General features: G+C 37.1%; 2 protein-coding genes across 2 annotated transcripts in view; both read right to left on the bottom strand.

Moving 5' to 3' along the window:
- Nucleotides 1-26,649, bottom strand: part of LOC139134518 (plexin-B-like) — a 115,787-nt gene that overhangs the window by 56,162 nt on the left and 32,976 nt on the right. The gene's annotated exons all lie outside the window — the stretch shown is intronic.
- The window catches only part of LOC139135923 (plexin-A4-like), an 80,150-nt gene continuing 62,097 nt past the window's right edge, over nucleotides 8,597-26,649 (bottom strand). The window contains exons 7-12 of the mRNA XM_070703701.1: nucleotides 12,081-12,135; nucleotides 11,823-12,008; nucleotides 11,513-11,614; nucleotides 11,071-11,167; nucleotides 10,600-10,783; nucleotides 8,597-10,247 (exon numbers count right to left, since the gene is read on the bottom strand). Coding sequence (XP_070559802.1) covers nucleotides 10,181-10,247; nucleotides 10,600-10,783; nucleotides 11,071-11,167; nucleotides 11,513-11,614; nucleotides 11,823-11,843 — 471 coding nt within the window. The 5' untranslated portion in view covers nucleotides 11,844-12,008; nucleotides 12,081-12,135 and the 3' untranslated portion in view covers nucleotides 8,597-10,180. The remainder of the gene's footprint in view (nucleotides 10,248-10,599; nucleotides 10,784-11,070; nucleotides 11,168-11,512; nucleotides 11,615-11,822; nucleotides 12,009-12,080; nucleotides 12,136-26,649) is intronic.

Genomic DNA, 26,649 nt, shown 5'->3' with positions numbered 1-26,649 from the left:
GCAGTTCGGCCAGGTGTTCTTATCATGTGCTGTTTTCCTGTCATAGTTGACAATATTCCCCCAAGAAGAATCATTAGCTGAGATAGTTTTCATACGGTTTTTGCGTGTCCCTGCCCATTCACGTGTGCGCGCGCGCGTATGTGTGTGTAGATATGTTAGGGCTGTGGACGACTCTGGTCTTGTACAATCTGGGCATAAGAGGGATGTCACCTAACGTACGGCAATGGCAAGAGGGCCTGTAGTCTTGTCTTTGTTTTCCGACTTGCTAATTGAGCTCTTTCTCTGTAGACAAGGGTTCGACTCATGGTAAAACCACTTACTGCTATTTCATTTGACTGACAGATTGAAAAAAGAAGAAATTAATTTCACCACTTCCCTCGCAATAGACCCAAAACATTCCGCTAAAATCGATGCAAAGGGCTCACAACTCTGGCACAGCTCATAGTTACTATGCAGCCAAATAGTGAGCCATGAAAAACAAAACGAACTTAATTAACAGCAAATATGCCGTCGATTTGCATACTTAATTGGACATGTTTTCGTTTATATCTTCTTGATAATATGATAAAGCTGTCCAAATTTTGCCGGGATAAATTATCAAGCACACTTGTCAGATGCAGGACCACCGCATTAATAGATAAACATAAATTCAAATTACAAGTTAAGTTACGGCGAAAATACAGTGTAAGGTACCAAATGAAGCAAAAAATAGTAAAAGAGCTTTGCTCAAGGGCACAATACCATACTCAAATCTAGAACTCAAGATCAACTTACATAGAATACGCAACTCTAGTTATATCCAGCTCTTGATCTCACTGTCCTCACACATACCCTACCAACTGCGTCACGATGTGTATGTTCATGCGCAGATTCCCGTAAACTGGGAACGGGAGCTCAAAAGAACGTTCAAATAGGAAATATACTGAATCCCATTATTGCATTTAAAAAGTGTAGTCAATCTTTTGTTTCTTCGGTGGCCGCAGGAAAACACTTTGCCAAAACTACTGTATACATTGTGGCGAATATAAAAACACAGCAAGATTGTAACACAACTATTAAAAATGATAAAACTATTCGACACCTTAAATTTACGTGTCGAAACCCCCTCATAAATAGAGTTGAAATTAATTCTGACCGTATCGTAGGTAATGAACCTTACTTACCGTTTCGTCTCCTTCTGACGATAAGCCTTCGGAAACGAAATTCTTACCCAGTACAACGAAGCAGGAAACAGTGGACTACATACAATCTGGACAACGGCCAAATAAAGTGCAGCTTCAGTAACAAAGGCACAATGTTCGTATGAAGGACATATCATGTGACACTTGTTGACTTTTGAATCGAAATTTCCCTACTTACAGGAAGTACAGTTCATAACGTTAGTGGTGTAACTCCATAAGTGAATTCTCAAAAAACAAAGTTTTTGCACTAATTAGATAACATTTTTCACAATGTGGCATGACATGGCATTTAAGGCCTTTAAAACCAGAGTTTGTGTGCACATGAGGTCACTCAAAGCCACATGTTATATTTTACATGTAATGAATTCATATTTCCAGCGTTACGGCCAAATGTTTTGGGAACAAGCAAAAAATAAGAAAGACGGCCAGTGAGACTATATGGAACATCAATTCAAGGTAATAAGAAGTCAAGTAGTGTTTTTTTAAGTGAGAAGACCTGTTTGCTTCAGCGAAATCAACAAGCAGAGTTTTAACATCAGGCATAATACATTTTAACAATGACTGTTATCTCGGATCACTAATTCACACAGAACCAACTGCTGTTATTCAGCCTTTTCAGTAGGAAGTTTCTCTCCCTCTAGGTAAACCAAGCGTTGACTTGCAATATGCCAAGTGACTAGATTAAAAGCTTTCTCCTATATATAGCTCTGGTTACCACACACCTTACCTCAACAGTCGTGTTGAAAGTACAGACAGACAGACAAACAGACAGACAGACAGACAGACAGACAGACAGATAGACAGACTGACATATGGATGAACGAGTTGCAGTGTCCTCAGTATGTGTTTGACACCAGTAAGTCTGACAAAGTAATAAGATATAGTATTAGATATTTGTCTGATTCTCGCCAACTTTTCTATTTCCCTCCAGGAATTCTGCTTCAGAAGTCTATGAGCTGTATAAAGAAATATCAACCTTCAAGACACTGTTATAAACGTTTTTCGATGACATGAAGGGTTTACCGAGTGTCTGTGAGGGCGCCCTTATTCAATCTTTGGAGGGCATTCACATGTTTTTGATATAAGTTTATGCTGATAGTTTGCCTAATTTTTGAAGTAGAGCTAGATGAATAGTCTCAAGTAGCTGCTTCATCAAGAAATAATGACAAAATGGAAGAAATATATTGCTTAATGATGTCATCTTCTCGAATATGCGAGACTGCGGTAATTGCCCAGTTATACAACTAATTAGCGTATGGTCAGTGGTACAAATTTAATTTGTTGCACAATTTTGTTGCTAGAACTAACTCAAGTCTGTGAACCAGAAGCTTTCTTGTGAAACGCGATGGTAAACACATATACTTGCGAGTACCAATCGAGGAGCAGACACTGTAATGTAAGAACCAGCGACATTTTCAAATAGGGTTAGGTACAAAAATGAGAAGTAAAAACATGTTTGCTGATTGTTTGTGTGATTGGAGAAGTGGTAGGTGTTAATTGGACCAAAAAGTATGAGTGTTTATAATAAAATACCTTTAAAATATCGGGGTCAGTCAGCCGTTTTAGTTTAATGGGTTACCACACCAATCAAAAACAACAACAGCAGAAAACCATACATTTATTTGAAAACGCTAAAGATGTTTGGTCAGAAAGGTTTTCAATAAGGGACTGGAGAGAAATCACAGCAGGAGGGCAGGTGCTTTAAGGGTATGGTTCACTTTTTTCCGTAAGCATTGATAAAGGGAAATGAAATTTCAAGCAAGCCTTTAGGGAGGGTCACACTTTTTTGCGCAACTATCAGACTCGTAAACCAAGATGTGGCCATGTCAACAGCTAAGTAGGCAGCAATTACAAAACATGAGGCAGCTCGCACGATATTGACGAAAGTGACACCTGGGCTTCCCTTTCATAGTGGGACAAGTTTTTTGGAAATTTAAGTATCCAGATAAGGAGAATGTGAAGCCCAGGTCAATGATCCACAAGGTACAGGAAAAAGCCCCCTTGGGTAGGGAGGAGGGTTTTTTGTGTGCAACGGTTTACCTTATTTGATTTTATTAATTTTGACTGTGATATTTCAAATAAAGAGTTCAACCCCACACCGTCTGACTGCTTTTGTATTACCGACAAGTCCTTATCTCCTCTCCAATTTGTGTATACTCCACTGTAATCACTTCGAAAACATTGCCAACTTGCTAATCCGCTGTCCGTATCAGCGGATTAAGTGATTGAGTCAACACCACAGCCGTCCCACACGCATTAACAACTTTTTGCATTAATAACGTGATTTTTTTTTCGCAAAATGTGGCATGACATGCCATTTAAGGCCTTTAAACCCAGAGTTTGTCTGCAGATGCGGTCACCTAAAGCCATATGTGATATTTTACATCTCATTAATTCGTATTCCCGGGGTTAAGGCCAACGAGGAGAAAATAAGGAAAGGGCTCATGAGAAATACGGAACATCATGGTAACGAGCAGCCAAATAGTGCTTTTTATGACTGAGAAGACCTGTTTGCGTCAGCGAATCAACAAGCATAGCTTTAAACATCAGGCATAATACATTTAAAAGATGAGTGTTTCCCGGTTCACTGATTCACAAAGAACCAATGCTCTGTTATTCAGCCTTTTCAATAGGTAGTATTTTCACCGTAGGTGAACCTAGGGTTGACCTGTAATAAGTCAACTGACTACAGGTCAATGGTACAAATTTAATTTGTTGCACAATTTCCTTGCTAGAACTAACTCATGTCTGCGAACCCGAAGCTTTCATGTGAAACGCAACAGTAAACACATATACTTTCGAGTACCAATCGAGGAGCAAACACGGTAAAGTAAGTACCAGCGATATTTTGAAACAAGTTAGGCACAAAAATGAGAAGTGAAACATATCTGCTGATTGTTTGTGTGATTGGAGAAGTGGTAGGTGTGAATTGGACCAAAAAGTACGAGTATTTCTGATAACACACCTTCAAAATAAAGTGATCAGTCAGCCGTTTTAGTTAAATGGGTTACCACCGATCACAAACAACAACAGCAAAACCATACATTCTTTTGAAAACGCGAAAGATATTTAGTCAGGAGGTTTTCAATAAGGAGTCGACAAAAACTACAGCATGAGGGCAGTTGTTTTTAGGGGATTGGTCAATTTTTAGCATAAGCATTTTGGGAAGGAAATACTCGGAAGCCTCGATGTGGCCATTCAATAGCAAGTAGGCAGCAAAATATGAGGCAGCTTGCACAATATTGATTAAAGTGTGGAAGTTGTTTGAGAGACTGAACAAAGTAATGTTGACTGTAAACCTCGCCAAATCTGAGTCTGGTTTGGCAAGGGAAACTTACCATGGACGTACTGTGACAGGGTGAGGTAAAACACGTAAATGCCATTCCAAGCTTTCTCATACCTAATTGCAAGAGGCAACTGATGCGTTTTCTTGTTATGGCTGGTTACAGGAAATTCTGTGCAAAATTCTCTACTATCACTGAGCCTTTGACTGACTTACTTAAAAAGAAAGTAAAATTTGTTTGGTCAGAACATTGCCACAGGGCATTTGATGCACTTAAAGCTATACTTCAAAGTGCTGCAGTCTAGCTTGCCTGCACCAGACTTTAGTTCAGAGTAGCTGTAGATGCTAGGGGTGTGGCTGCTGGTGCTGTTTGATCGCAAAAGGATAGTCATGGAAGAGATCATCCTGTCCGCTATTTTTCATTGAAATTTAATAAATGCAAGAAAAACCACTCTACAATTGAAAAATAGTGTTTATCATTGATATTAGCGTTGCAGCATTTGGAAGGCTATGTTATTTCTTCAAAATCTGCTTATAGTGTTTTCAATTGATCACAACCCTTTAATTTTCTGCAGAAACTAAAAGGCAAAATCAGGGATTTTTAAGATGGGGTTAATATTACAGGAGATTAACTTTGGCATAAGACATATCAATGGTTGAGACAATTTGATTGCAGACTGTCTCTCTTCGTATTCAGAGTTAACTGTTATTCACATTAATATCACTTGTGTAAAATGAAAGCATTCCCTTAAAAAATTTCGTCTCTTTTGAAGAGGGCTGCGTTATGTATAGATCATTCTTCCCCACCCTTGACCCAGTTCAAATAGTCAAGAACATTTTGAAGGTCATAGCATATCAATAGAAATTCTAGATTGTTCTTATATTCTCTTGAAAGATTCATTTAGTATCAGGCTGCGTTCACAAATAACAGTAAGTGGGGGCTGGAGGAATTGCGATAGAAATTTTATTTTGTCAGATTTACTGCATTACCTTAAAAAAGTTTCAAGTCCTCGTCTATAAAATCTAAAATTTTCCAAGTCACTCGCAAATATCATATAGCGGAAAACTTATTAGAGATGAACGCAAAGAAAAAAGAAACATATTGGGCAGTTCTGCTCGTAGACGTTCAACACAATCTGTAATTAGCAGTTTGTAGGCAAGTTCTTAAATCAATTCATTTTTAAAAGCGTCAGTGGTTTTTTGTTTGATATATTATCTAATTCAATTTGAGTTAATCCAACTCTGGCAAGGTCTGCTGAAGAAGACCACACAAAATGATGACCATGAGAGACTTTTGAAAATTGTGAATCCCTTGCTATTTTGTGAAAAACTGAGCACAGTGACCTACCCAGTTTTTTTCGAAAGTACGAGACATATATGACTTGGATGTTGCTCAAAATTGACAATACTGGAAGATTAAAGTATTTAAATCAGTTTTGTGTGAGGAGAGTATTCGTTTATTAAATTCAAGCAGCCAACTTCGATAAGTTATATGGCAGCTTTCTCACTTTTTGATTTTCATTGCCGGATGATTTTTTTTGTTTTGTTCAGCAATCTTTTTGGCTTAGTTGATTGTAGTACCGATTAGATGACAGATTGCATATCGGTTTCGTACAATGAGTTGTGGCAAAATGAAGATAAGCAAAAATAATTCCTTTTTGCAGAGCCCCCGTTGTTTATACTGTTGTCGTGAAATCTTTTAGCTGCTTGAGCAATGGAGCAAAGTGTGTTTGAATTTACTCACCGGATTTTTCGGTTGTCTCTCCGGATATTGACAGTGTGATTGGAAACTGGTCAATTACGTAACTCTGCATCTGGTAGCCCAGTGCACGAGCCTTATTTGAATATTCATGGCTTCCCATAAAAGAAAAAAAAACTCAAAACAGTAAAAACTACGAGGTTTTGAAGTAAATATGCTAAGGTACACAAATCAAGGAAATGTTGATACAATTTAAAAGAGAAAAATATAAATAAAAAGACTTGATGTTCCAGAAAAGAGGGCGATGTCGAAAATTGATATCAAGAAGGGGAGTGAAAAATTGACTGAAATAACTTAGAAATGAAAATGGCAAAGGTGGAAACTGGCTAGACAAAAATATAGTATTTTTAATGGAAAAGGGATCTGTACTCTAACTTTTTACAAATAGCTTGGTTTGTTATGTAAAATAATCGCAATCATACCAATCCATAATCCAATGACAGTAGGTCAGAATTCGTAAGACAATAGTTGTAAACATAGACACAAAACAGCACAGAACAGACAGTAAATAGACGGTACACAAACAAAGTCATATTCATGAAAGAAAGATATATGGACCTCTGGCAAGAAGACCAAGAAGTGATGTGTTATCTGTGTTGACACAGATTTGTTTTGCGGACCCGCCGCTCTGCTTCTTCCGGCCTCCACATACTATCAGATGTTGCATGCCCCTAGAGACCAACTTTTCTCTCTGCCCATCAGCTCCTTCTCTGCACACGGCACAAGGCAAACAGACTCAGCCTAGTCAATCTGTGGTCTATCATCTTCCATTCATTCAGTTCTAACTGCACTAACTATAACTGCACTGTGTGCACACTGCCGTTAATCATTGTCGTGTTAGTTTATATACTTTATTTACATTGTTTCATAGCATAGTTTTTGAAAGAAGTTTTGAAATGTTTTGCACATACATACTATTTTCCGTTTGTTTTCTTTCATTTCGCAATAAACACTGTTACAATAGTTCATTACAATGTAGTTGTGGTGTGTTCAAAAGTGGAAAGTGTGTTTTTGACACAGATGTGTGTTTGTTGATGCACCGCACTGATCCTTCCGGCCTACAGACACTATCAGATGTATATAGAAGTTCCCTTGACACCATTTTTCTCTCTGACAATCAGCTCCTTCTCTGCAAAAGGTACGCAGGCCCAGCCAGTCTTTGTTCTATTGCCTTTCCCTCAATTGATTCTGATTGTTCATTGTGTGCAGACCGCCGTCAATACCACTTCCCCCTTGCTCACTCCATACCTTTCACTCTTTTCCTCGTCCTACGAAGGGCGTTGGTTTTCATCCTGGCTCCCATCCCTCGGGTATTCTGCTATTTCCCGTACTTTTGTCCCCCCTACGATGGATTTAAACTTCGGGCAGATGCCTTGTCCTAGCTACGGATCATCAACTGCCCTTTTCACTCCACTTGCTTGACTGAAGAGACCCTCGCCAAATTTCGTAGTTATATTGTCAGTTTATATAATTTATTAACTTTGTTTTATAGAATTGATTTTTGGAGAGAAGGTTCTAAGCTTCTTGCAGTTACATGGAGTTTAACTATGTTGTTTTTCTTTCATTTTGCAATAAATACTATTAGTTTATCACAATTCTCTTGTGGTGTGTTCACAAATTTCTTGTTTGGTTTGTTGGGTAAGGCAATAATACCTTGGCCAAACAAACAAATAAAAATGTAGCCGTACTAAAGGGTTTATTATAAAATTCAAAGAAAAATAGAAAGAGAGTTGGAAATTCTGATTATTGTTTGTCCTTATTTGTATCAAGAGTTGATGAGGTTTCGAATACAATTGTGGCATAAAGCACACATCATGACACATCACTTAATAATAATGTAACCTTTAATCATATGTTGAAACTAGAAAGGTATTTACTATATAGACAGGTGAACCTCAAATCAGCAGCGACCAGAATCAGATGTGCAGTATAAATACATTAGGTTCTGTATGTACTGCAAGAAGAGACGACGAATATCATGATTGACGATTTGTGATATTACTCAATCACAAAGATAACAATAGCTATCTTTATATTGATGTGATAGTCTGTAAAATTTTAATGTGTTAATGAAAAATCGGAATACGTATGTGTTTCTTGGTCTAACCAAATATATTTACCAGACGTAAATAATAAAAATATATCTGAGAGACCGAAAGAGCAAGTTGGATGTAAATATTTTGCTGTGCATGCGTCCCTCTTTTCTAGATTTCTTTTCTGCAGCTCAGTATTTTGTATTTGTTGTTGTAACCTTTGAACCTTCAAAAGACTTGTTTTCTTTGGGCTTGTGTAACGACAGGCTGTTGGCAATAAATCACTATCTCTAACAAGTCAATTAGTCATCACCAATGACACACACACCAGCTTAGAAAATGCACGCAAAATCATGGAAATTTAATAGAGACAATCCAAATTGAGCACTTCATGACTATAACCGAGACGCTTTAAATGGCGAAACGGGAACTTAGGAAAACGGTACATAGCAATTTGGGTGGAAGAGTAGTGTTAACGGGCAAGTCTAGATGATACCTTATATGCTCTCTTGCTTTTGATGGGGATGGCTCAAGCCCATTTCGCCTGGCCATGCGCTCTCTCCTCTCCCGATCGTTGTCAAATATCCCTACTTTTTCAACTGTTCCTGGGGTGAATATATCAAAAATGACCATGCTATGATACTGAATCAGCATAGGTTGTGCGGGGGTCGTATGGCACTAAAACATTTAACACCAATACTTAATAAAAGCCGTAGAACCTGCATTTCTGAATTGTATTTTAAGGAAACCTAACATGTTAACACCACAACATCTAATGTCATATTGATATTGAAACATTAACTATTATTAAATGATTACTTAACCTCCAATTATAGAAAAAGTAAGTTCTCGACTAGAGAAATGATAAATATTGTTGATGCAATCATACTAAATTATTATGGATCAAGCGTAGTCCAGGACACAGTGAGACTAACAGTTTTCGTCGGGAGTGTGTATCTCTCGACTAACTCTACTTGTGCTAAATTGTTGCTATTTGTCTGTTTAGAAAAAACAGGATTGGAAAGAATTTGGGATAATTATATTTTCATATTTTTCAAATTCCTCAAACACGATGGTGTCCTATAGCTGAATGTTATAATATTTCAAATTACCCATTAAAACAAGTGTGTAACGTAAAAAGAAAAGCGGATTGGCTTACATTTGCACATTTTAAAGACATTACTTTACCATCAAATTATCCCTAATTAGTTTCAACCGTATTAAAATGATATATCAAAAAATACAGTTAATATGCAACAAACCAGGGAAAAATAAGAGTAAGTATAGAAATTTTGTCTTCTCTTGTGTCTTGTATGGCTGGAAAATATAATCAGTGTTAGAAAAAAATACTATAAATCATTTTAAAAAGGGGAAATGACGGAAAACTACGCCTTTCGTGATTGTACTTGATTTCCGATTACAGTTGAAATTTAATCACCTTGAGTATTTGCTGTGAAGAATCTCGATAAAGGCAGAGTGCTTCCCGATGGATGATGAAGGTAATATTGTCATTATTTTAATCGCCCTGTTATAGCGCGAAACCTTTTTCCATTAATTCTAGATTTCAAAAAATTTCGCGGCTAATCAACAAGAAGTTGTATTTTGCTTTCAACTGAATAAAAAGTAAAAATAGAAATCAATTAGAGCTACTAATGCATAAACAGTACACGTAACATTGACCGACATAACAAAAACTGTAGGAAAACCAAGCTGTTAAAGGTAAAATTTCCATGTGGTAGTGTGGCCAAATTTTTATCTTTATATATAGTGGCAACATGAACAGTATTGATGAATTTCTACTCTCAAAATAATTCACAGTGAATTGTCACACACTTAAATTGTGGCTTGTGATATATAAATTGCTAAATGCTAACAAACATCCACTTATAAGGGCTCCACTTGTATATTCGAAATAACAACACCGTCACTCCTGTATTGTTTTAATGATGAAGTACCAGATGACGAATGCGCTCCAAACAAATGCACAAGTCCTGCAACAGACAAAGATATAGAGTTAAGAATGGACATATAATTGATTTTGAAACGTCATAACACGTTACTATAATTGCGTGATTTTAAATATATGAAGAAATAACTCGCCTTCTGTCAAGTCAAGTTGATTGTGAAAGGAAGTTTTTTAATCGCATTGAAAGCAATGTGACATTACGTACAAAATACTGGCTAAGAGATCAGCCATTGAAGCTTTTTTTGAGATTTTCATGATCTGCATATTTAGACATTCGGAGCTAAACTGTCTTTTTAAACGTATTGTCAATGTTCTCGAAGAAAAGACTTAATCTTCTAACTTCTTTCAGTCAAACAGAAGCACAATATTTATCTAACCTGGTTGATCCATCACTTGGGCACTTTGCTTCATCAGTTTCAAAGCAGTAGGATGCACAAGGTTTGACATATTCACATGTGTTGATACATTCATTCCATCCGCAGTTCAACACACTTGTCGTTGTACTGTTCGATAGACACTCACGACAGTTGTGACGACCAGCATTACACTTGTACAGAGTCACTGTGGAAGAATGATGCGGATGAAATGTCAAATAAAGTTATGGTAGTGTGAATATAAATAGATAAAGATATTTTTAAAGAAATTGACAAGATCAATATCGTTTTTAATGAGCCATATTGACAAAATTGCTATTGCAGATTAAGTAAGGATGTCTACCGTTTCTAATTGCCTGGAAAGTATTTAAAACAAAATAAGTGACTCAATATTTCAAGAACGCCCCTTTGGTAATTTTGACAAAAAACTATTTTCTTGACATCAAATTTGAAGAATAACAAACAGACCCCTACCTGTATAGCCATGGACATCTTCGATGATGTTTTCACCGTTATTCCACCGTAGAGTTAAGTTAACATTTAGCTCTTTCCGAGTTGATTGATAGGTATACTTGTAAAATGAAGATATATTTTATACATACGAGATTATTCATCAGTAAAACAATAATTATAAAGAACTGGAACATAAAAGAATATCACGAATAAAATGCTTTTGAACGATCGTTTAAGGTGTCTTAAGTATCACCCCAGTTGAATTGGGTAGGTACAATCTGTTCATGCGTTGTTCGTGTTCATCATCATCACCATTATCATAATTTGCTATTCTATGAAATGTGGCTTTTTTACAAAATACTGGTATGTTTTTTGTTTTAAAAACAGAGATACCTATATTGCAGTCCAAAGTTCCTTCATTACTTAATTTTATCGCAAAATAAATCATGACAAGCACATATACCTCCCTTGCGTTACAAGTGACCAAATTTGCATCATGTCTTGTAGCTCCGATGGTTATAAGAGTGTTTTCTATAGTCATAGCGCACTCATACCCTTCAAGGTCCTAGAAATTACAGAAACCGTGGTACAAGTATTACACGTTCATGAATGAAACTTGGATTAAAAGATTATATTCACCCTAAGCACATTCTTGAAATGATATTTACAAAGATTTTACGTCGTATTTAATATTCTGAATGTCAAACATATTTGTTTAAAGAGGATTCGCATACAATACACGCCATGTAGCCATCATAGAAAGTACCACTCACCTTATTGTGATAAATATTCATTGTTGAAAGTTCGATTTCTGTATCGATGTCAACTGGTATCAGCACTCTTCCCGCCTGCTTGGCTAGTTGTGGACAAATGACTGCCCTTTGATATCAGTGTTGTTAAAAGTGTTCTTTTAAGAGAAAATTGACATAGAAGAAAGAAAATTAAAAAAAGTATGTCTTCTCGTTTTGTTTTTGGCCCTTTGATTAAACGTATTCTCAAATGTGATTTAAGTCGAATTGTCGGGAACATACTTTTCATCAAATGTACCAATTACAGGCCCAATTACTCATGACACACGGAGAACATCTAAGAGAGAGAGAGAGAGAGAGAGAGAGAGAGAGAGAGAGAGAGAGAGAGAGAGAATGTGCATGCATCGATACCAGTTAACTACCCTCAGAATTGTTGTAACAAATACAAGTTGGTTTTTACATGTTTTAAAGCCAAGCCATAAAACTGTAATTTTTAGGACATTAGATACTGCAGAAGTAAACGAAGCAAAAAACTAACAAAAAAAACAAAAATTGCAGAATAGTGTTAAAATGAAGCCACATGATGTTTATTACAAAGGTGTCACATGCCCCGCTGCTATCTATTTATTCAACAGATTTGAATCGGCGAAGGCGATTCTATAAGATACGTGTATATATATATTCTATAGGTACAGTGAATGAGACGGAAATGTTTCACTTACGAGTCATGGCGAGAACAGTCGTAATAGTGAAAGTCTTCGTTCGCTAAAACTGTCATTTCACTTCTGATGTGCAGTGCTACTGTTGCATGATCTGAAAAGGCAAATAAGTCTTGAAGACATGCTGAGGTTCTAATTATAACTTCATAGTCATATTTTCTTTTCATTTTTACTCAAACTTTCTCTATCAGCAATTTATCATGGGTTGATACAGTAGTGCTGCAGATATATATTATAGAAATAACGGACGACCCGCTGATCATTAACGTCTATTTATTGACAAGGGCGAGAGGAGTCACCGCGGAGTCTGTTATTTCCATTATATTATCAACGAACACCGAAAAACTGTCAAAATTTACAGAAACTTCCCATGCGAACGACACGGGCCCCCAGAACCTGACAGAGAGTAGTGCGCACTGCCAAAATTTTGCAAATCCGGGGATTTTTTTTGAAAAAAAACGTCTAAACAACTGTTCCTTTTTATTTTGTGGTTGGTTATGAATTTTGTACATATCGCAATTTTATGTTTGAGCTGTAAAGTTACTATGTTTAAGATATTATTCATATTTACGGGCATGAAAACAAACCATTACTGTGTATTGTGAGCAGTCACGTGGTTCAGCTCGACCAATCAATACGCGATGGGCAGGGCATGGTAGTACAATTCTAAGAAATTTATTTTTACTTTGCACATCATCTCTTTTAAGGTGTTTCATGGACGCAACCTGTCATCGGCATTTGAGTGTCTGTGCTCATGATTGTAGTTTTTGTGCCAACCGTTCTCTTTTGCCAAAAATTTCAGTCTAATGGTAAAGTAAGTGGGCGAGGTTTTGCCATCGTCTTCGATTATGTTACTAGCATGTTGATTTGTAACGAAACATACCAGGATAATTCTTGATACTTTAACAAATTATTGAAAATTATGTTCCAGAAACAATAAAAGCTACACGGATGACCTACATTCGGACAACATGAACGAGTATGCTTCTTAGAGTTGACAGTATGATACTTTTGTTTTACTGTCAGTGGCAAGCTTTTGTTTTAGGCTGAGGAGACAGAAATAATAAGTGTCACCCTAACCTTCGCCTAAAGGTATGGTTGGACGATCTTCAATCGGAGGGGTGTCACACGTCAGAGTTTGTCCCTCATTAACTGCAGTAGTGACATATCCACCAAATACACATGATAAACTCCCCCCTTCGCCAATGTCAGGTAGCCCTACAACACGCAAAGTAATCTAGAAAAGAAATGTAGAGAAGTCCTAATTGAGACTCGTACATGCTCTTCAAATTTATGTAAGTGCATATTTGCTCAATTGTACAAAAACAATATAGAGAAGCGGCGAGTGACATTTGTGTCCACTGTCTGAGTATTACTACCATGAACAAATACTTCATATTACCACCATATCATCGTTGACTTTTTCAATCAATATTATGACAGATAGATTTATAGACCTATTTCTAGCTGTACATATCTTCGAAAAACGTTAGCAGTTGAGATAACAGTTCAAAACAGTTCAGTGATCAAATAAGACAAAATGAGGATTTGCAGCATCCTTAACACTTAATATCGCATCATTGAACTGCGATTACGGGTAGGTATTTTCAGGAAACATTGTAATTGTTTTATTGTGATCAGTTTACTGTCTACCTTGCTGAAAACATCTATTGGTGTACCATCTTCGGTTTCTATGGACTCTATAATTGTACACGCTACGTTATCAAAGACGTTTGGCCAATATGGTGATTGATCGGACTCGGTGCACCTGGCATACGTTGAACATCTTCGGAAGCAAAAAAAAATATCTAAACTAGTAAACACAGAATCTTTAAGGGAAAACAGTATAATTTTCGTTTCAATATTGCGAAACCAGCTGAAGACAGGGAATCTCTCGATCGCCTGTCTCAAGTTGGCGTATAATGCGCTTGTTCGAATTCTGACTATGAAGTTAGAAAGATAAATCTTGGCTAGTTATTACGTCATTTCTTCTGTGCACTGTTTAAATAGAGGCATCGTTGCAGGCCAAGCCAGGAAATCGGCTCAGGGCAGCCATGCTGTGAAATGAAAGGATTTATGTTTGTCATCGGTTGATGGAGTAGATACATGGAAGTTAAAGTTAATCTCAATAAGTTACTATAATAATTGTTTTTTTTCTTTAGGTACACATCTGTGGAGGTAACGTACACTCTACAGTGTCAGTTTTTCACTAACCTTCTATCCAATGCACACCAACCGCAATGCGGATCTCTTGATCCAACACAATCGCTGCAGGTGGTGTACTGGCTGCATTGTTCAACCTTAACTTTACGGACCTGAAGTCATAAAAAGGCCAAATATTAATTCACGTTTTGCATCTCGAATTTACCAACTCAAAAGGACCAGTTTACTCCATATACGCGCTCTGTCATGAAACTAAATTACTTAAATGCTCACCGGGTTAATAAACCACAGACTGCACAGACACTGGAGGTTGAACAACTGCTATAAATATGCAGATAAGGAAAGAGACAAACACACGGGTTTCATATACTGCTCGAATACATTACTATGAAACAAAATGTACACGATGATAATCACTGACTGACTGATAGGTCATTGAGATGCATTTTAGATTATCTAGAAATCTAGTAATTCAGTAATTTCCTGTTTTTCTTTCTTATTTGTACTAATTTGGATGGAAATGCTTAAAAAAACTAGTAAACTAAACTTACATGAAAAGTCCTTGCACCATTTATTACAATTAACGGGAACAGTCAAAGTAAGAACTCTCGCTTTCTTTGGTTAGAAACTTGAAGTTCCCATTTAGCTTATTATACATATATGTCTGATAGGTTTTTGCAAAAAGTTTTTTTTGTTTTTTTGTCTCTACATCCTGAGTATATCTTATGTTGACCTCGATGATTGACAGCTGCAACCACGGACACTCTGTTGTGTTGTTCCGTTGTTCATGATAGTGAAGGTCCGTGCAATAAAGACACAGTTAAACGCCACCAGCTGTGCTCGTCGTTTCTGTTTCGTTTACCAGATGTTATTGTTGTTTGGCACATGCTCAATAACACATGCACGCGACATCGTATACTTGGCTTACTGCCAATGAACTTACAATCGCAAAATAATAAATACGTCAACAAAAACAAGATAAATATGAAGGGAATTAATTTTGTTAACGTTGTTTTCGATAGTCAACAACTATTTCGCTCAGACGTACACAACACAATATACTTATGTACGTCGCCGACTGGTGTGACTCACAGTACTAGAGATTTCCCATAATGCATCATGATTTGTACCAACGTAGATTCCCCTGTGAAGTCTACCATGTCTCCCATGTGTAGACAAATTCCTGGACTAGTTGTAAAAATTCTGAAAACGTACTTTTAAGGACATCTTTCTTCTCAATTCCCATTTTAAAGGATTAAGAAAATTGTGCTTGATTGAGAGAGGAGATAGCATTTTTGTAAATTTTCCACTGATTGTGTCCCTCAGCCATACAGAATAATGTGATGGAAAGTAGGGAGACTAGTTGCACCTGTTTCATGAAACAAAAGGATATTGATTTTTTCCAAATAAAAAGACAAAAGAAATTTACATGCTAACTTTACTCAGAGAATGACCCCTTCAGTTGGTCATAACTTGCTTCCCAAAACTGTGACATTTGTAGTACCTGCAGAATGTGACTTTTATGGTTAATTGACAGTTTCTTTGAAATTTATACTACAATATTTCAACGTACTTTTAATAAATATAATTAATCAATTATCGTGAGACTTCACATTATTGCTTTTATGCACAACTGAAAAAGTTATAAGAAAACTAATGTCGTTGGTACAAATCAAACAGCATTGTGGGTAATTTATTGTACTGTTTGTCGCGTACATGAACGCATTTGTGCACGCGACGAGTTTCGCCCTGTCGTCTGCTGCCCCGGCCACAGAAACATAAAATATACCCTTTTGTAGATTTAAATAATAACACACGCTAGCACGGGCAAGATCACGATTTGTTGCCCTCCCAAGGGTGGTGCTCATGACAATAATATTGATGATGCCCAGGCCGAAGGCGAGCGTATCATCAATATTACAGTGAAACAAAACCCAAGGAGAGCAAGTATCAAAGAGCGACTAAGGAAGAGACCACACTGGTTTCGAAACGTAGTGTCAAAGAATCATCATCAATATTACCATCATGGTCACCTCCCCGAGGGCAGGCAACAAATCGTGTTGTAACACACCTCATCCGCAGTCTGTATTCTAATTCGCCAGTTGATAGTCACGTGAGATGCATTCTTTTGGTGCTGATCCAAGCAAACGACGTCATCAGGCATCATTTGTTGGAACTGTTGCCTGCCAGGCATCAGTTCCGAAAAATGATGCCCGCTGACGTCAAAAACGATATTTGACGCGAACGCGGACCGGAATGTAAACAAAGATGTCGTCTGCGACCGATCGAAACTATAATCCAGAATTCTTTTGGTTTATCCTACTTTCTGAAGAAGAATTGAATGCATACGTCTGTACCCCGAGGGACTGTGAGTCACCCCCAAAAACAGACTGTTTCCCGAGGCCGTAGCTGAGGGAAACAGTCTGTTTTTGGGGGTGACTCACAGGCCCGAGGGGTTAAAGACGTATGCTGTTGCCCTCATGCGAGTCAATATGTGTTTTGTAACACACCTCATCCGTAGCCATGCATAAGAACGTACTATACACAACACTTGTCGTATGTAGGTCTATGATGTAATATGTTTGAGTGGTTCAGTGAGAAAAAGTTTTTCCTATATAAAAGATCGCAATACTTCTGCAAAACGTTCAATTCACCTTTGATTATAGTTTTTGTCCGTATCGAGTCCTTGTTGGAAACCAAAGCATTCAATTCTTCTTCAGAAAGTAGGATAAACCAAAAGAATTCTGGATTATAGTTTCGATCGGTCGCAGACGACATCTTTGTTTACATTCCGGTCCGCGTTCGCGTCAAATATCGTTTTTGACATCAGCGGGCATCATTTTTCACAATTTTTTAAAGCACGACGTTATGCAAAATTTGAGCGTTAAATAATACTTATGGTAGCATGAAGTACAAGCCCAGAATAAGGTGAAACCTTTGATGATTTCCCCCCTTTTTTGTTTTGTCAATTGCAGGTCCTAGTTTTACCCCATAAACATATTGGAACGTCAATTATTTAACATGCCAAAGAAGTATCTGTAAAAATTATAACCCCTTGTACAAGATGGATAAAACTTCATGACACCGCGGCACACCAATACAAGAGCAAATTTTGATCATATGATGTTTTGTTCTTTATGTCAATGCTCCAGTTAATGTAACTAAGCTTTTGCATCTCAGACTTTTTTATTACATGACGCCTATATTACTTTGCATTTTTGCAACTTTGTTGTATGTATTTAAAATAGTTTTTCCCAACTGGAAAGGGAACACATGTTAAAATGAAAAATTAATTAAATTGTGTTTTCCTGAGTACTAGGGTTGCAATTGCTTTAAATTTCTCGCAATGTTCTGTTGGTCAATAAATTTCATAACCATATCTATTGAATTTTGCTCTGAATTTCAGCTGGGGCTCCATTTTAAGCACAAGTTTGCATTTCCACACACAGAAGAACTTGGGAAAGAGAGAAACAATAAGATTTAAAACGGTCTTGCTCATGAACACGATTAATATTGCAGACATGCCCACAAATAAGGTTTCCTACTCTTTAGGACAGACTGGTTAAATGAGTTATGGTACAAAACCACATTTATATATTTCCATTCATCACATAGATATAAGTGGCAATGAAAGTAAATTAAATCCTTACATTTCTCTGTTTATAAGTGGTGTGCATCTGCTTCCTGAATAAGACACAAACATCAATAATACGGGTATTTGACAGCACAAAATGAATTCTGGATATACGGCTGATCTTTGTTTAACATTTTAGCTTGCACTTGTGGTTTGGCTTATTTTAGGTAAAGTATATGCTTGGAGTCCTGTCATTTGTTCTGTGATTCTTAAAGCAATGGTGCACAATTCCTCATGGACTCGCCAAGACAAGAAGTTCATGAGACAGTTGTAGTAACCGAAAAAACAGGCGGCGAATCACCTATATTTCCCGAAATATTTTTGTACTGTAAAAAGACTTTATAACTGAGCAGGCACTTAAAATCAAAGGACCCTCACCCCATCTTTGCCGTGTGAAAAATAGAATGGCACCCCTTTTTAGTGGATATGGCCCTTCTCACCACATAATGAACATTCCCTTGTGCTTGAATGCTCCAATGATTGATTAGCATACCCATGCATCTCATATAGTGCAATACAATAGGATATTCATTTCAAACCAGTCTGAGACATTTCTTCCTCCCCTCAGCTCACCTGTCTAAGTAATACGACACTTTTGAGCAGTGACTGAAGCGACAATTACTTTATCTATTACTTATTACTGTTTCTGTGCTCACAGTATGTGTTGTCCATGTGTCAGGCTCCTATAAATAAATCAAGGGATTTAAATTACGCATATCAGCCAATTGTGTGCGTCGTGAAATTGCATTATTTATGTTTATTAATTTTATAACTGAATTTAAACTTTCCCGATGAAAGTTGAATGTTGTCTTGTCGATAAGTTAAGTGTAAAAATGCAATGTACGTGCACAAGTATCCCTCTGTAATTCGGATATCGCTGAGTAAAAAATGAAACTTCAACATGTGTCCAGAAATATTTAAAAATTGATATTCAAAGTAGAATGACTCACATAGTCTTAAATGAAATAAATGTATTTCATTTATATCTTGGTAACTAAGATTGGTGCCAACTGAACGGTCGACTGAACTCAAAAACTCTTTTCTACGCCAAGATGTACACGTATCATTTTGACAAACGACAATAATGGCTCTTCCGAATAATCGACGGAGAATGACTTTTGTGTGTGTTTATTTTCACTTCACGTTATCAAGTTTAAAGTCTTCGGAAATTATGAAATGATTTTCGGAGCTGTTCTCCTAAAAGAAGACAATATGAACGAAAATATACATGTTATGTCTGAAGTACAGGGTTTATCTCTCTGTGATATTCATACCTTTATTTATAACGTGCAATTTAAGGACTTCACCAGCCAATCATAAGTCATCTAACTTATTCCGTTTGTACAAGGCATTCATGTACAAAACTTAATAAAAAAATGTTAGAACAGAGACAAAACGTATCAATGTATGTGATGAGAGGCCATTGGATGATGCCGATGACAACTATGATACTTATGCTGGTGATGATAATCGTGGTGAAGGCCTCATTGAGAACACAGTGACGAGGGGAAATTCAAATGTTAAATTGTAAGAGCAATATCCGAAATCTTTCTGTAAAACGTCGTATCAGGGGAAATTCAGCCGTCTTTAATTTATGATTGTGTGTTGAACTGTAGGCTCATGCGTTCTGAAGTCAGTAAGTCTTACCTTTAGAATAGTTCCTGTATCAGTACCCAAGAATCCAACTGTGTGTTGTTGTACAGTAGTTACAGCTATCGATGTCACCAAGGTGTCTGTATAGTCTTCTACGTCATATCCATGTTGATCAACCACTCCATTTGCATATGTGTAGTGTACTACTGCATAACATTCATGAATTCCTCTGTTGTACTGCAAGTTGACAAATGGGGAACCAGATTCAATCTTGAATCATTTTTCATGAGTTGAAAAGTATAATGAAAATAACATCTGCGACATATTGCTTCTATTTGATGAATTTCAAATGTAAAATACGCCGAGTGAAATATTTATATTGTATTTGCATTGTTTGGTCATATATCAAGTAACTTCCAAAAGCTATGACTCAGTACCTATATGTTATTGACTAGTTATAAATACATGTACATTTCTATGGTCCATACAAGAAAATCCAACAAAATGGTAATCACGAAACAAAGAAATGTACAAAAACTTACGGGAAATTGGTTAGTGCAAGTAGCACCCCGCATCCAGGAAGCAGTATAGTCTGGTAATCCATCACCTACCATACATCCTTGAACAGCATCTTGAAAGGCACTTTCAATGTCACTCATTTTGTACATACATATTGCAGACTCAGTGTTCCGTTTTGGAGAATTGTTCTCTCCTTCAGCAAATGCAACGAACAAGACTTCTTCTTCTTCATCTAATGTCAATGACAGACTGAGATCTTGTGCAGGTCTGGTGATGTATGCTGCTTGAGCAAGGTTGTATGAATCATGGCGACACCTCAATGTCACTTCAGTGTAGGAGTTGAAGTAGTTGCTGTCTGCCCGCTGACATACACGAACAAGTTTGGAAATGTACGTAGAACTAGATTCTGCTGACTGTTGTTGTATTGTCAGAAAGTAACTGTAGCTGTTGTAGCTAAAACCCTCCACATATCTAACTCGAAATGTTGTTGAGTAAAATACAGCGACAGCAACTCTTGCCGTGCCGACGCTGTCTTCAATCACCTCAAATACCCGATCACCCTCAAGTCGTCTACCACTAACAAATGGTTCCCCTAGATTGGATGATGTACTTGTTGTGCCAACATACAGCAATTGTTGACCAAGACCATAGTGTGGTGCAACATAACCAATACTAGATTCAACTGACGTATTTGCAGCTACATATATCTGCTTATGGCCTGAATTAGTTACAGACAAATCTTCCACGTGTCTATTAATTTGGCAAACACCTAAGTAGCCACCACAGGTTATGAGATCATCGTCAGCGTAGTTAAATGTGAGTATTTTATTAAAAGTGTCGTGTGCTTTATCTTCATCATCGTATTCTGGTCCTGTTGTGATGTTGACAAGCAACTCCAAGTTTTCATTCAATCTGTACAGCTGATTAACTCCACCAAGGTACACATCACCAGTGATGTTATGCACAATTAAGTGGTTGAAGCCGCCTGAGTTAGAATCAGTAAAATTTCCCTCTGCGTAAACCGCGTTTGACATTCGAGTTGGTGTTGAAATTGTTAAGCGGGCCATAATTGCAATAACGAACAGCATGTTGGTAAAGTGAAATGTAATCATGCTGGGATGTGATCTGTTTATGGTGAATAAAACACAAAAACGCAACATTAGGACACACAGCATCGGATAAATAAACTCAATTCGGAAGGAATGTTTGCATTCATTTTCGATTATGAGCCACCATTCATTCAAATGGCATTCTGACTCTTAATAAAATTATTTGAACAGGATCGATGTCATATGAGCCCGTAACGTGTTGTGTTCAGAGCAATAACATTACATAAATGTTTTGACACTTAATTTTGAATAAAAATACACAGACACTTTTTAAAATATCTCCCATTTGCCGTGACATATGCAAACGTTGTTCATGTAACTTATTGCGATTTGAGAAAGTCAGATATCATTAAACTGAGTAGAAGTGATCATCAAATAAAAAAAATTGATATGCAAGGCCAAAACATATTCTACCCGACCGACACTGAAAGATCTTCCCAAATTAAACTGTTGTAGTACATCTGGTGTGGCAAGTTCCCTTGACGACAACTTCAGTAATTCTCCTTTGTAATCACACATTTGTCTGAAATGAGCTGCGTAAGTGAGATTCACTTCATACAGCTTTCACCTCGAGGTACGAAAAGAATGTCCACAAAAAGTATTATTATGGCGTCAATCATATACATGTTATCGTTAATTCCCATGAAATCCTCTCCCTTGGGTGCTCCTGCTGTGTCAGTTGTCTGCCTACTAGTATCATGGTATATGCTGTGTTAGGAAAACTACTATGGCGACTCTGAAGGTGCAATGAGCCATGGAAGTCAGCGGTCAGAGACTTTAAGGTCCTGAAATTACTGGCAGGCTTATTGATAAAATTTACATAAGGATGAAAATTTACATCACGGCTAAATGCAGTAAAATAAAGGTTCGAAAAGTAAAAAGCGGTTTGCACCATTTTTCAATTATTTTTTTTTATTTTTTTTTATTCAGTCCATCATCCAACAGGCGTTAGCCCCATTACAGGATGAGGTATGCATAACCCACTAACCCCCAATGGAGCACTGAGGAGTAAAGTGCCTTGCACAACAACTTTTTTGAACACCATTTCATTGAAAACGATGTATACTTGAACTTGCACCTACGCCGGAATTTCATCCAAATTTACAGTTAATGCCGTTTCAATATACGGCTAGTTTTCAATCGGGTTCGAACCCACAACACACGGCATCAGTCGCCCAGCGGAGAGGCCACAGAGAGAACCGCTCGGCTAAATCTCCACTCCCAAAAAAGAGTGGTTCAATAGCCGGCTAAGTCGTTACATTTTTCTGACTGAGACCGCTCCACACGCTGTAGAGTTCACGAAGCACTCACGCACGCATGCCCACCATCACATATCGCACATACAAACTTTATTGAAGCGAAGAAACGAATTTCATCGTTAAAATTAAGTATTCCGATGCATATACAGATATCAAGAATGTAATCCGAGAAAAGTAGTGCGGACGATGAGTGTACTGCCTGGCACGGTGAAGATGAACGCTCTTTGCAATTTTGGACTCCCTAGAATGACGCCAATTAACACAATAACGCACCTTTACAGCGCATCCGCTAAAATAGGAAACTGTAAATGTCGGATTCATAAGGTCGTGCCTTGAAACCTCCCTTTTGGCTTATTTTGCACTCGACCCCTTGTTTACGGCTAACTTGATCTAAATGTTGCTACACTATTGGAATGGGTTTGGAAAGTTGTTTCTAATCTTGCTATTAAAGTCATACTTTCTGTCTGAATTGTAGCCGATACATATACATAATAGTTTTCTTTCTCGGAAGGTTCTCTGTGTAACCAGCAGCCGCTTATTCCCCTGCAGCCTTTGTTTCATCAGTAATAATACTACCTCTTTGAATTTTACCCAACTAGAACTAAACTGTATAGCTACTATAGCAAGACTAGAAACAACTTCCCAAACCTATTCTAGTAGTTTAACAACATTTACATCAACTTAGTGGTTCGTGCTGCCATGAAAACATTCGAAACACGATTCATTTGCTGCAGAAAACTATAACAATTTACGCTTAACGGAAAAAATAATAGAAGAAAAGAAAAGTGAGTACAAGACAATGTGATAACAAATCGATCTATAGATCATTTATAGAATCGCTCGATCGATCTATCGATAAATTACTCTATCTAACGAATTAATGATCATTCGTTCTATCGATATATCTGCCCATCAATTTATCTATCGATCGATCGATCGACCGACCATCTATCAAACATCGATAGATAGATCGATCGATCTATCGATTGAGTGATCGATTTATCTATCGATATATTGATCGACCTATCTATCTATCTATCTATCTATCTATCTATCTATCTATCTATCTATCTATCTATCTATAAATCGATCGATCTATCGCTCCCCATGAATCGCTTAATCAGATATTATCAGTTAATTGATACGTTATTGGTTGTTTTGATGCAGTATTGGTTGACTTTTCTACGTTATCAGTTGATTTAATCCGTTATTGGTTCATTGATACGTTATCGGTAAATTTGTTGATACGTTATCGGTTAGGAAAAATTACTACGTTATCGGTACATTTTTACTACGTTATGGGGTTTGATACGTTATCGGTTAGTTAATACGTTAGCGGTTGTAAAACCCCTCCCCTCCCTGTAAGGTCACACGTGGACTGTGATATACATGCAGGCGGTTGTCACTTTTACATAGTTACATTTTGGTTGACCAACAGCCGACAAAATCCAAATTATGCAGAGCACGTCTATAGAGTTTTTCGTAAAATGTGTTTCAAGGCGATATAATGGCTGGCATTTTTTCCACCGATGGTTTCGGAGAAATTAAGTCACTCACCCGGCAACATGCAAAAAAGTCCGATTAATGGGAGTACCGTGGAAATATATGAGTTGACTTTTTTCCAGGGTTGTCAATGAGAGGTGTAGAAGGATGTGACACAGAAGAGAGCAGCTTCGGCTTTTGTGGTGGTTAGTAGGGAGGTTTTCTAGTACGGATTAGTATAGTGGGGGACAGGCGTGCCGGGGCATAAAATTGTCAAAGCTCGTACGGTACAGCAGTAGCTGAAAGACTTCACTGCGCAGTCAAGATTTTTGTTCCAAACGCAGAGAATTAGTTTAATTTTTCAGCATGTAGTTTCTCATAATCGACCCATCATCTGCAACTGAAAACATAACCGAGCACATCATTTTCGACTTGAAACTGCGCGTAAAGTCGGCAAATAGACGAGCGTAAGATGACATCACATCCTTGGCTCTTCGTCTGCATTGACTTGCCAACCTTGCAATGTGGATGACTATTTAGATCAAAATGAAATGTTTTCATGGTTATCAGTGTGTCCATGATATTGATCAACAAGTGTTTATAGTTTACCTAGAATAATTCGTTGACCAGGGACTAGGGCGAAACACAATAGTTGCAACAGAGCGTATTCTCCCATTCACCATTGACCAAGTACAAATAAAAACGGAACAATCAGTCGAAATCGCAGCTACAAGACCTGAAATTATGAGATACTCGCCGTCCCTTATTTGCTCTGCCGAAATACCTTAGAATGATCCAACTAAAGTATACAAACATACATACAGCGAACACCATTCTTTTACAAACACCTCCCCTAAAACGGCTATTTGGTGTACCTATGATTAGAAAGCCACATAAAAGCTTCTGTAGGGGATCGTGATTCTGCATGCCATGGCACACGAAAAAAAAAAAAAACAACCACGTCTATCGACAGCCGAGAATAAAAAATGCCATCCATATATAGCTCTCCGGTCGGTTTGACGGTTTACATCATTCCGAAATGAAACTCGTACCAGGCATTATTACATATGTATTTCAGATATAGGAATCCAAAGCGAAGACAACGTAACGAAATTGCAGTAGGAAATAACTGCTCTAGAAAAAAAGATACATGAAATTTGAAACGACTTGAATGATTATGATAACAATGCATGAATTAAGACAATAACAAAAGACAGAAAAATTAATGTTTAAACACTGAGTAAATGTGTCCTTTTGTGAATGTGTTCCTCCATGTATGTAATTAGTCCAGTCAAAATAGGGTTAGACCCACAACAATTGCAACAGAATTTTTTTCTTCAAAATGCATTTTGGAGAGGTACCCAGAACAACATATCAAAAGTTTACTCGAACCTACTTTGGGGAAATATGTCTATTTTGCATAAATCAAATATGGCTGCCAGCCGTCCTGCGAAATAACATAATTAGCCATGTATCACATGTTAAACAAGCTATTTCAGTCTGACACCACTTATTTGGCTACTTATTTGGCATGGGGAATCATTTTGGAGATATAATGTTGTTTATAGGCAGTTCGTTAATTTGCATAATTCTAATATTGCGGCTACCATTCCTAAAAAATACATTTTTGGTCATTTATCACGTAATAAACAAGCTATTTCAGTGATTTTTTAAGCTAAAAATATATTTCTTTGGCATGGACAAACAATTTTGGAGGTACAATGTTCTATACAGACAATTTGTTAATTTGCATAAATCCAATATGGTGGCCAACATGTATACAAAAGACAGTTGCGATAATATACCACATATCAAATAAGCTATTTTATTGAATTTAAAGTTTAAATATATTTCTTTGGCATGTAGAACTACTTTTGGTGTTTCGTTGTTTTGAAAGGTGCTTTGACAATTTGCATAAATTAAATATGGCTGCCAAATTAATGCCCCATTGCTTATTATAAAAGCTGTTAATATCAATAAGGTTCTGGTATAGTTAATAGCACTAGGAACCTATCAAAAAGAACTGTGAAGTCTTTGCACTCTTTTGGTTAAAATGGTGGTTTTCTATATATAACGACTATTAATGTTTTATTAGCCATCTGAATAATATATTTACGCTACAGAAAACTCTTGCTAGGTATCGACAATATAAGTTTACATTCCCTACCATAAAAATCTCCGATAACAACAAACATTTACAAGTTAGACAGGTCTACACTTCCCCAGTCCTGCATAAAACGAAAATCTGACCTTTATTTCATCTGTCACGCAACATTTGACGAAAATCAGGGTACACAAAAAATGACTACTCCATCGGAGCTCAAATACACGACCTCTAACATTTTGGTAGTGTTTTCGCCTAAAGAAACACCA

The sequence above is a fragment of the Ptychodera flava genome, chromosome 6, assembly GCF_041260155.1.
Source record: "Ptychodera flava strain L36383 chromosome 6, AS_Pfla_20210202, whole genome shotgun sequence".
NCBI classification, from domain to species: domain Eukaryota; kingdom Metazoa; phylum Hemichordata; class Enteropneusta; family Ptychoderidae; genus Ptychodera; species Ptychodera flava.
This window is presented reverse-complemented; position numbering and strand designations above follow the sequence as displayed.